This window comes from Lipotes vexillifer, unplaced genomic scaffold (genome assembly GCF_000442215.2).
Source record: "Lipotes vexillifer unplaced genomic scaffold, Lipotes_vexillifer_v1.1 scaffold865, whole genome shotgun sequence".
NCBI classification, from domain to species: domain Eukaryota; kingdom Metazoa; phylum Chordata; class Mammalia; order Artiodactyla; family Lipotidae; genus Lipotes; species Lipotes vexillifer.
This window is the reverse complement of record NW_006795130.1, coordinates 2,635,190-2,646,749: the sequence shown is the minus strand read 5'-3', so window position 1 is coordinate 2,646,749 and position 11,560 is coordinate 2,635,190. Positions and strand designations below refer to the sequence as shown.

Sequence of the window (11,560 nt, the reverse complement as noted above, 5' to 3'; positions counted from 1 at the left end):
ATGTAGTCTCTGCCCTAAAAGAATTGAAAGATAGCACAGACTGCACCAAAAGACGGACACAGATTTCAGAGAGCGCCAAAGATCACAGAGTAGAAAGGATATTCTGTCTTCACAGAAGCTCTAGGATTGTTCAACCAGGTGAAGAGCCCAGAAGAGGAAGGAGGGGGAAGAGGGGTGTCATGCTGCATAACGGTCTCCAAGTCTCTTTGTCCGGGAGGAAATGAGGTCATCCTGCTCTCAGAATCAGCATGACAGCCTCCAGCCAAGTAATATGGAGTCATGAGAGCTGCCGGGGAAGCTCAGTGAATCACAAGTCAGCGGGGAATTTCCTGATAACTAACCTAAGAGTTTCTGGGTTAGTCCTCAGGTTGCAACTCTGTTTACATTTTGATCATGTTTATTTATAATTAATGTGTTCTAACTCCAAACAAAACATATCACAGTCTTCTACAGGAAGTAGCCTAGCTGGTTCCGAAGTCTCTAGCACCTCTGACTCAGTCCATCCCCTGGGAGGCTTGGCAGCTCAGAGCTGGGCACAGAAAAACTCTCTCTCCGGAGGATAATGGGTCACCTGCCTTCTAAGCTGGATGGTTAACTTGTACTTTCCCCAGGCAGAGGCTGGCATCCTGAGACCTCTGGTTGGGGTAGAGCAAAGAGGCTTTCCTTCTTCCTGCCCTCCTGGCACTTTCTCTGCCCTCTTCCTGCCCCTCTCAAGTGGACCCAGACCCAAGGTCCAAGTTTGCCAGACAGCAAAACTCTGTAGGCCTAGGCAGGGAGAGGGACAAGCCTTGTGCCCCTTAGTGAGTTACAGGGATTCAACCTCCTCCCCTTCCATTGAGGGAGACAGTCCTGCAGGGTGGAGTCAAGTGACTCCAAACCCTGGTTCCCAACACTAGGGGAAACGGATGGGGGTGACTGAACTTCAGAGTCCCTGCTGTAGTTCTTCAGCTCTGCCTGAGAGATATGTGTGTGTGCATGGACTTGTGCGTGTGTACACAACTGTGTGTGCTCACCCTCAAGCAGGAAGCATAGGTGGAGTCCTTTACACATGGTCTGTCTTTCTGGAAGCCAATCTATTTGATGAGCAAATATTTTATCTTATTAGAAACAAGGCTCTATGATGAAGTAGAATACTAAATACATGTGCATTTAAAAATCTGTAATTATCTTTTTGGAACAGGTGATACAAGGATGTGTTTTCAAAAATTTAAACAGTGTAAAAGGCTATACAGTGAAAACTAAACCTCATTCTTGTCCTCCAGTTCCCAAATTTCTCTCTTCAGAGGTGAACTTTCTACGTTAATAAGGCTTTACTATTCCATTGTCTTTCTTAAGTGACAATACTATGGCCCAGGCAAATAAACGAATAGTTCATTTTAGGAACTTCCTGAAAAACCTATCAACACTTCAATAGAAAGCATCGACAGTTTGTGCCCTAAGACTTTGTTCTCACAATCCTACAATATCATATCACGACTCTTATCCAATCCTTATCAGGCCCTCACTTTCAAAGACCTGCCTTATACCAAACTGCAAATTCTCAATAAAATCCGACCCCCTCCCCTACCACTACCAAACTACCTTACCGCAGTAAGCAATAAACTAAGCTTTGTCTTATCCACTGGTTGTGTTGATTTTCGGGGAGCTGGCATACTACTTGGAGGCAGTCCCTGTGAACACGTTTTTTTGTGTGTTTCAGCGACGTGTATTTTCACATTGAGAAAGAGACTTCACAGCTGTACAAGCTGCAGACTATACCTATAAGCCCAGGGGTCCGAATCAGTGTCCTAGGCAGTTGGGGTCCGAGGGTGGAGAAGAGCTTTAGGGGATCTGGGAAGAGGCATCAGAGCTGGAGGGGAGAGTCTCCCTAGCGCCTCTCCTTTTGGCAAATCGGGGGGGATGGGGGGTGCTGCACGGGGGCGGGGCCCAGGCCAGGTGAATGGGAGGAGGGGGCGGAGAATTTAGATGTCTCTCCATACCTCAGTTCAGACCTGGTTCGTCCCCTCCAGTGGGGACCGCACTGCCCCTCACAGTTTAGGTTGTGGAAGCCTGCGGGGTCCAAGTCGCGGCGGGTCCTCAGGGAAGGGGAGGGAAGGGAGTGGACGGGGCGATACCGGGCTGGGGCGGGGCCAGGGCTAGGGCGAGTCGTAATATAGAGCCAGCACTGCCCGCTAGCAGCACAGCGCGGAGACTGGAGCCCTAGAGCCCGCCCGAGCATCAGAGTGTCCACTAGTCCCCGCTATCCCGGCCCTGCGCCCCTCCGGCCATAGCTGCGGGTGAGTGTGGACCTCCCTAAGAGCGCAGGGTGGATGCGGGCGATCCAGCTCGTGCCGGCTTTACTTCTCCTTACTCGCTGCCCCGGCTCGGCTGCGGCTGCACGCTGAGTCACCGCGCTCCATGCCCATGTGTTCCCCTGCGGGGACCAGTGCAGGCTGCGCCACGACCTCTGAGCCTCCAGAGAGGATAGACGGCCGGGCCTGGGGAGCCTGGTCACCGCGGGCTCTTCCCGCAGGGGACTTAGGGGCTCCAGCCCTGAACTGCAGTAACCCACCCGGTCCGCCTTCGCGCGCTCCTCCGCTTCTTCCCCTGACTTCTCCTTCCCTTGTAGAGCCGCTGTCTAGAGCCCCAGCCTCGCCACCATGAGAGTCCTGCTGGCATGCCTGCTCCTCTGCGCCCTGGTCGTGAGAGACTCCGAGGTGAGTGGCTTCCCTGCTTTTGACTCTTGGCGGCGGGAGGAGGGGGCTTGCAAGATCCCTGAAAAGCGCTGGGGAAGGAAGGGGCTGCATAGGAAGCTGGAGTCCTCCGAATTCCATCAACAGCAGGGCCAAACCCTCTCCGGGAAATAGGACAGGTGTGGCATTGGGGCCTTGAGAACCAAGGGAGCTTGCACTTTTCAGCAAGGGAGGAAGAAGCCGCAGGGACTGCCCCAACCTGCTGGTATCTGATTTGTGAAGCTTGCTTGAGTCAATTCATTTCTCCCTGCTAGAAGCTGATGCTCTTCCATTTGAGGGATAGTTAGACATGAACAGGGTAAGGAGAGAGGGAGCTGGAGGGAAGGCTGAGTTTGGGGATTGGGGCCAGTTTATCCTCACCCTGGGGTCCCAGGAACATGGGTCCTTTGGTGAACTTTTCCTTTCAATCTCTCCCCCCGCCTGCACCTCTTCCAGGGCAGCCATGAACTTCATCAAGTGTCTGGTGCATGTGAGTATCCACCCCTTGCACAATATCTGGTTGCACAGATATCTTGGAAAAGCCTCAGGAGGCAGCCCCTCCCTGTCCCTGCTGGCTCCCCCTTTGCCTCCGCCTATGCTCCTTGCTTACCCCCCAATCTTTGTGCTCTCCAGCAAAGTGTGGCTGTCTGAATGGAGGAAAATGTGTGTCCTACAAGTATTTCTCCAACATTCAACGATGCAACTGCCCAAAGAAATTCCAAGGGGAACACTGTGAGATAGGTATGGGGATCCTGACTCCAACTGGGGAGGAGGGGGCACCAGAGACTTGGGGGCAGGGAGACATGGGTGGGATGCAAGAGCAGGCAGGAGTTAGGAGGTAGAGTGGGGGGGCATCTTTATCCTCATGTGATTCACAGTCAAACATGAACACACACTATCTCATGAAGCTGAGGCTGCACAAATGTGAGGTGGGGATGGAAGGAGACCCTTTCTAGTATCTTCCGCCTCACTGAAATCATGTGAGGCCTGACAGGATCTCTAAAATGCCTGTTTGAAATTGCTTCTCTTTCTAATATTCTCATCCTCACATCCTCCCAAAGATACATCGAAAACCTGCTATCAGGGGAATGGTCACTCTTACCGAGGGAAGGCCAACACTGACACCAACGGCCGGCCCTGCCTGGCCTGGAACTCTGCCACCATCCTTCTGAAAACGTACCATGCCCACAGACCTGATGCCCTTCAGCTGGGACTGGGGAAACACAATTACTGCAGGTGAGGTGGGGGCAGCAAGGACCCTCCTCATGGCCTCACAGAAACCCTCGTTACCATCTTTTCTGCTTGCCAAGTGCTGGCCATAGCATGAGAAAATCAAGGCCTCTGGTCGAGTCTTCCCTGGAGGGGAGGACACAGAAAAGGCATTCTGGGTTGGAATGGCACCCTTCTCCCCTCTGTGTTGCCAGGAACCCAGACAATCAGAGGAGGCCCTGGTGCTATGTGCAGGTTGGCCTAATGCAGATTGTCCAGGAGTGCATGGTGCATAACTGCTCTTCTGGTGAGTGTCACTGGCCTGTTTATGATGGTGGGTGGAAGGGGACAAACTCATTTCTTCCCTTATTCCATCATAGGAGGGAGGAGGAAGGAGGCCTGCAGGAGGGAGGCCTGCCTGGCCCTGAAAAACTGGGAGGTCAGAGGACCAGGAGAAGGACACTTTATCCTACCTCCCTCCCCAAGATATCACTTTCTTTCTCCTCCAGGAAAAAGTGCCTTCTCTCCTCCAGAAAAGTTACAGTGCGGCCAGAAGGCTCTGAGGCCCCGCTTTAAGATTGTTGGGGGAGAATTCACCACCATCGAGAACCAGCCTTGGTTTGCAGCCATCTATAGGAGGCACCGTACAGGCACTGTCACCTACGTGTGCGGTGGCAGCCTCATCAGTCCCTGCTGGGTGGTCAGCGCCACACACTGCTTCATGTATGTCCCTCTGTCTCTTCTCCCTGACCCTCCTGCCCTACCCCAAACAAATTCCTTCCTCCTTCCCAGCAAAAGATTCCCCTTATTTCTGCCCCCTTGGCCTCTCTCTATATGGCCCATGGCCTTGGGGACAAGTGATGCTCTGAGGTCGCTGTGGTGGGGAGGGGGAAGTGACAGGATCTCACAAGATCAGACTGACTGATCTCCCCTCCCACAGTGATCACCAAAAGAGGGTGGACTACATTGTCTACCTGGGTCGGTCAAAGCTTAACTCCATCACGCCTGGCGAGATGCAGTTTGAGGTGCAAAAGCTCATCTTACATGACGACTACAGTGCTGACACCCTTGCTCACCACAATGATATTGGTGAGTGGAAAACCCTCATCTGCCATGATGATGATAGCTGTGGGAATGGGGGTCTGAGAAGAGACCCAGGTGTGAAGTTGGGGTTGTAGGGGAACTTGAAGACCCTGCTTTACACAACCAAGGAGTGGTGGGGAAGGGTTCAGAGTAGAAAACATGAGGGGCCTGGTGCTCCTCTGTAGAGTCCCTGAATTTCCAAACAGGTATCCTCTTCTGGGTGGCAATGGCCCTGATGGCATACAGCTTGGGCTGGGATGCCCCTTCCATTGTTGGATGGAGCCTCTGTCTGTCCCAGGATATAGAACTTGGAGAGATTATTGGGTGGGATTTCAGCCCAGCTACCTCAGCCAGGGCTTTATGAGCTGTTTTTTGCAGGAAAAAAACTCATACAGCTGTATGCAGTTGCCCTGGCTGTCCAAGGCTTTGTCAGCAGCTGGAACAAAGCCCTTGAAGCATGGGACAGGGGAGACTTGTTTCAGGTGACAAGCTACCAGCAGACCTCCCAGGATGACCTCTGACTCTGACATAGGGATAGACAGCCATTCCTTCAGGGTTTGGAGGGGAGAGATAGTGACCACCTGACTAGCTGGTGATCTTTCCCCTCTGACCCCTTCCTGCTCCCCCAGCCTTGCTGAAGATCCGTTCCAGCACAGGCCAGTGTGCACAGCCATCCCGGTCCATACAGGTCATCTGCCTGCCCCCAGCGAATGGGGATGCCCGTTTTGGCACAAGCTGTGAGATTACTGGCTTTGGAAAAGAGAATCCCTGTAAGTGACATTTGGGTCTGGCTGAGAGGGTCCTGAGGGAGTGTTGTAACCTGGAAGTGAGCTCAGCTTGATCAAGAGAGGACTGTGGATGTAGAGATGGGAGCATTGTGGAGGCAGCCGATGGGTCCAGGGATGGAGTGGGGAGCATTGTCTAGGGAATGATGAGCCATAAAGTTAAATGGGTGAGGGATGAGGGACTATAGGTGGGGTAAAGACTTAGATGTGGGTGGAAAAAAATAAGGGCTTTCCCTGGTAGGGACACTTTTTGGTCCCCTCCCTGGCAGAAAGTCCCAACAGACACATTTTAATGTACATTCCCCCCTGTTTCCTCCATCTAGCTGACTATATCTATCCAGAGCAGCTGAAAATGACTGCTGTGAAGTTGGTTTCCCACGAGGAGTGTCAGCAGCCCCACTACTATGGCACTGAAGTCACCAGCAAAATGCTGTGTGCGGCTGACCCACAGTGGGAAACAGATTCCTGCCAGGTGAGAGTTCCAAGCATCTTTCTCCATCACCCCTAGATCTCCCTGGGCTCCTGGGCCTGTCCCTACCAGCTTTGGGGAGCCTCTCTCCAGTCAAAATCCCAAGAAGCCAGGACCAGGGGTTCAGGTCTTAGAAGGTTTAAACCAGTCCTTATGTATTTACCAAACATTTGTCAAGAGCCTGGCTCTATGCTAGGCACTTCAGACTCAGGGAGGGAGGGGGACTAAGACCCTAACAAAGAGAAAACAACAGAAAATAACACAATTCAGTGCTCAGAGTGTGGTGTGAATTATAAATGATCAGCTGTTTAGGAGAGGGAGGTGAGAACCAACTAGATGATCACTGAGGGGGGCACTTCAGAGAGAATGTGACTCAATAGGAATTTGAGGAGGCAGAGGAAAGAAAAGAGAGCATTTCAGTTGCAAGATAAAAAAATGAGAATGAGCATGGCATATTTTGGGATAGGAAGGAGAAGTAGAGTCTGAAAATGTAGGTGGAACTGTAGATAACAGGACTTTGAAAGCCAAGCAGGGGATTTTTAAACTTGATGTGGTAGGAAATGGGGAGTCACCAAGGACTTTGACTCTAGGAAACTCTCCCTTCTCTCTCGGGCATGATTGGGTGGTAGGATCAGATGGCCCCCTTCTCACTTCTCCCAGGGCTCACCTTTTGTGTCCTTGGCTTAACAGGGAGACTCAGGGGGGCCGCTGGTCTGCTTCACCCAAGGCCGCATGACTCTGACTGGGATTGTGAGCTGGGGCCGTGAATGTGCCATGAAGGAAAAGCCAGGCGTCTACACAAGGGTCTCAAGCTTCCTGCCCTGGATCCACACTCACATTGGGGGAGAGAATGGCCTAGCCCTCTGAGGGCCCCCAGAGAACCAAGGGAAGAGACGGGTACCACCCACTCCCACAGTGACCGTCATTTTTGCAGTAGGGCCATCTGCACAGCTATATATAACGAAGAGACTGAGGAAGATGAGCTCTGCAGAGGTGGTTTTGCTTGTGCTGCCCATCAGGGTGAGTGACAGTAGCTTCACCCTCAGATACACGTCTGGGTGCTGGACGCCCAGATCTCTCCTGGCCAGGATGGAAGGGTGGTCCTGAACCAGAATGGTATTGTCGTTTTCTGGACAATACCTGATGGTAACAATTTCTGGAGTTAAAAATGGTATCTCCTGTGCATAGGTGGAAGGAGAGCCAGCTCCCTGGCAGTGGGCCATTCATGAGGCCCACTGTTGGGAAATGAATAATTTCCCAATTAGGCAGTGTAACAGAACTGAGGTCTCTTGAGAGAGCTTGGCCAATGCAGGAACAGTGGTTTGGAGAGTAGGGACACTAAATGACTTGAGGGAAGGCCTCTGACATTCCATGAATGTATCAGGAAATGTTATATACGCATGTGTATGTTGGCACACTTGTGCACAGACTGTGTCATTGTAAGAGCTGGTGTTCTGTGTCTGACTGCAAGTCTAGATACTTCCCCAAATTGTATGGACTGTGACATCACACAGAATGCCCTGTTTGGAGAGGTTGTGGGGCCTCTTGGGTCTCCCAGGTGATGATACATATAAATGTATCATTCTGGGGCACACACTGTGACCAGCGCTAAATTTCCAGTTTCACTTTCACATAGATGTCCATTCTTGGCCAGTTATCCCTTCTGACCTTCCCGCCGAGTTCATCCAATCCTCACTGAGTGAGGTGAGGACCATTCCTGTACACTGAATATTTAATAATTATATTCTGGTATTTTTATTTATATGTATTTTTGTAATTTTGAATAAGTATGGTTGATCAAATGTGATTTTTCTGAAAATTTTGGCTCTTCCCTCGTGCTTGTATGGGAGGGAGTTGGGATGATAAAAAGTAGAAAATGACAATGGTGGAATGCACCCCAGAGTTTCCTGTGGGGCTATATCTGGACTTAATGGGGCTTTGGGAGGAGAGGCTAGGAGACTTGTAGAACAGACCCTCCGTAGCACATAAGGTACAAAAATGTGCCCCAAGCCAGAAGTCCACAGCTTGGTAAATGGTGTGCAGGCTTTGTCAATTCCCAGTTCCCTCCTCAGCCTGATGCCTTTGTGTAGTGCACATCTTGTACAACTTTACACGGTGATCCTACCATATACTCTTCACTCTGACCCCAACAATCCTTGGGCTGACTTCAACCAAGGGGGACATGTGCATGAGTGAAAATTGCTGATCCCAAACCCAGCCCAGCTTGAGTCTGTGGCATTCAGGAAAGAGAAGACATAATTTCCCATCATCTGTGCATGGGGCTGGTGCTGAGTTTCCTCAGTGTGTGTTAATGAAGCTCATGACCAGCCTTTGCTATCCCTCATATCAGGGAGCTCAGAATCTAAAGCTGGGTGATATCCTAATGGGCGTGTACATATATTTTGAACCAAACATCAGTTTCTTAAGAACTGGATGTAGAAGGCAGTTCAGGAGTTACAGTTGGATGCCAAAATTTTGGAATTTCTAAGCTATGCTAGTGAGTTTTGGCCATGTTTCTTAACCAAGTCACCTGCGAACTAAAAAAAAAAATATATATATATATATATATATATATATATATATATATATGTATATGTATATATGTATATGTTTATGTTCCACCCACAGAGATTGTGATTCAGGTCAGGGCTGGTGCCAGGGCTTGTGATTTTAGAAAAATTCCCTAGGTGTTTCTGATATGCAGCCCTGATTGAGATACATTGGTGACAATTGGCCAGATTATGTGAAGGGCCCAATAAATTCAAGACGTGGTCAGCATATGTTCTCTGCATGAACAGTTAGATTTCTGAGTGGGGTTTGGGGGCACAAGGTCTCCTGGGCTTCCTGTTCAGAGGATCCCTAGACAATGGACCCCTGGAGGGCAAGGACCCAAAATATTCAGCTTTTAATCCCCATAATCTAGCATGTTTCATTCAGTATGATGCAGTAGTTCAGAGCATGGATTTTGGAGTCAGGTGGCCTGGACTAGATTCCTGGCTCTAAAATACTAGCTGTATGACTTGGGAAAAACTCTTAACCTTTTGTGCCTCTGTTTCCTCATCTGTATAAAAGAGATATCTACCTCCCAGGATTGTTATAAGGATTCATGCGTTCATAAATCTCTTAGCCATAATCCTGGCACCTAGTAAAGGCACAAAAACAGTGGCTACTATTACAAAACTCTGTAAATTCTCATAGAATTGAATGGGAACCCCTTCCCCTCTTTACCCCAGGATTGCATAGGTGTATTTTGTGGAAGATCAAACCTGCTAGGAGAGAAAAGGCAAGATGTGAAGCTAAGGAGCCCAGCCCAGCTTGAGTTGCTGCTCAGCCTCTGCATACCCTGCAGGGGCCAAGAAAGATCTTGTTCCAACATGAACAGTGCCAGCATCAGGGCTCACAGACACTGAAAACAGGAAGTATGAGCCCTACTGGTGGGTTGAGCAATGCACTAACAATCTTCAGACCATTTCCCAGCCACCTGACCGACCCCCAGCCAGCTGCTACCTCTTCCCAGTCACAGACCTCACTCTGGGCTAGCAGGAATCAGCCACTTCTCCAGCAACCAGTTTCAAGGCTCCAGATACAACCCTGTCACTCACTTTAGGGACTGCCTTTTTCTAGTGCTCCCTAAGTGCTGGAAATTGTGCTAAGTTCTTCACCTATTATCTGGTTTAATCCTTATAACAATCCTATGGGGAAGGTGTCATCCATAGCCCCATTTAACAGCAGAGAAAATGGAGATACAGAGAGATTAGGTGACTTGCCCAAGGCAGTGTGGCTGGTAAGTAGCAGAGTGCTGGCTCCAGAGTGCACAGGCCCAGCACGCTCAGCAGGGCCCAACCTGAGGGAAGGTTAGCAGCCCTCTTTTCAAGCTCCGTACTTCAGGGATGCTGGGTGCAGGGAGGCTAAGTGTATCAGAATTTCAACCCTGGCCTAGATTATAATTCTTTCCTCTTAAAAGATTCCCAGGCCAAGTGAGCAAATCACACTCAGCCACCAGTTTCAAAGTAAAACTTTACCCTTCTCAAGCAAACCTCAGCCTTTTTGGTTGAAACCTGATTTCATTGAAGTGGTTTTTGTTTTCACCAGAACCCCTCCTTCTAAAATAGTCTGTGGCTCATTCTATTATCAGGACTCAACTTGATTTCCACTCATGCTCTGCATTTCCCAAGCCAACCCCGCACAACAACAACACCCCTGAATACACCCCTCCACCCTCACCCCTGTTTGTCCACCTTCCTCCCCAGTTGCTGACATTTGAGCCCGCCCTTTGAATCACAGTGAGAGGAGTTTGCTGAGGTGTTCTTTAAATAACAGTACTACTGAGGTATACTAAATCACATACCATACAATTCACCCATTTAAAGTGTGCAACTCAATGATTTTTAGTATATTCACAGAGTTGTGCAGCTATCACCACAATCAATTAGAACATTTTCACCACCTCAAAAAGAAACCCCATACCGGGGAAGAGGGATAAATCAGGAGCTTGGGATTAACATACACACACTACTATATATAAGATAGATAACCAACAAGGACCTACTGTATAGCACAGGGAACTCTACACAACATTCTGTGATAACCTATATGAGAAAAGAATTGGAAAAAGAATGAATATATGTATATGTATAATTGAATCACTTTGCTGTACACCTGAAACTAACACAACATTGTAAATCAACTATAATTCAATAAAATTAAAAAAAAAGAAACCCCATACCTATTAGTAATCACTCCGATTTTCTCCCCAACCCCCTCAGCCCCTAATCTACTTTCTGTCTCTATGAGTTTGCCTATTCTGGACATTTCATATAAATAGAATCACATAACACCTAGTCTTTTTTGACTGACTTCTCTCCCTACCATGTTTTCCAGTTTCATCCAGGTTGCAGCATGTATTAGTACTAATGCTGAGTTTTAAGTAGCAAATTGGGAGAAAAGATAGTCTAGGCCCCCTTCCAACCTTGCGGTCCCATTGGGAGTCATTCAACAACCTTAAAAGAAAATTTTTTCTAAGGATCTTGACACCAGGCACTGTTTTAGGTGCTGGGGATACAGGAATGAATAGGACATAGTGCTAGTCCTCAAGGAGCTCACAACTTTGCAAAGGAGACAGAACGATGACCACAATTTAATGTGATAAAAATTGTGATATTTTTGCTATAATAAAAGTATGTATAAATGTGTGGAACAATGATGAGGAAGTAAGTAATTCTGCCTTGGCAAATCAAGGGAGACTTCCCAGAGGAGGTGATATTTTACCTGGGCCTGCAAAGATGCAAAGAAATTTGCCAAAT

The 11,560-nt window shown here is 49.0% G+C and overlaps 1 protein-coding gene across 3 annotated transcripts; it reads left to right on the top strand.

The window, feature by feature from the left end:
* The first annotated feature begins 2,179 nt into the window (after positions 1-2,179).
* On the top strand, positions 2,180-8,072 carry PLAU (plasminogen activator, urokinase). 3 transcript variants are annotated; one of them, XM_007467506.1, is made up of 11 exons: positions 2,180-2,276; positions 2,609-2,696; positions 3,168-3,201; positions 3,345-3,452; positions 3,773-3,947; positions 4,136-4,227; positions 4,430-4,643; positions 4,861-5,009; positions 5,633-5,773; positions 6,112-6,260; positions 6,948-8,058. In XM_007467506.1, the coding sequence occupies exons 2-11, from the start codon at positions 2,640-2,642 to the stop codon at positions 7,122-7,124; spliced, it is 1,296 nt and encodes a 431-aa protein (XP_007467568.1). In that variant the 5' UTR covers positions 2,180-2,276; positions 2,609-2,639; the 3' UTR covers positions 7,125-8,058. The 3 variants fall into 3 exon arrangements, with proteins under 3 accessions (XP_007467568.1, XP_007467567.1, XP_007467569.1); XM_007467505.1 differs by lacking the exon at positions 2,180-2,276 and having other exon boundaries at positions 4,136-4,254; positions 6,948-8,072; XM_007467507.1 differs by lacking the exon at positions 2,180-2,276 and having other exon boundaries at positions 2,640-2,696; positions 3,168-3,195; positions 6,948-7,124.
* Positions 8,073-11,560: the final 3,488 nt, after the last annotated feature.

Bases quoted from the DNA above. Each gene is read 5' to 3' on its own strand.
- PLAU (XM_007467505.1), top strand. From the start codon at position 2,640: ATGAGAGTCCTGCTGGCATGCCTGCTCCTCTGCGCCCTGGTCGTGAGA. The intron at 5,774-6,111 runs GTAAGTGACATT...TCCTCCATCTAG, and splicing joins CTTTGGAAAAGAGAATCCCT to CTGACTATATCTATCCAGAG. The intron at 6,261-6,947 runs GTGAGAGTTCCA...TTGGCTTAACAG, and splicing joins GGGAAACAGATTCCTGCCAG to GGAGACTCAGGGGGGCCGCT.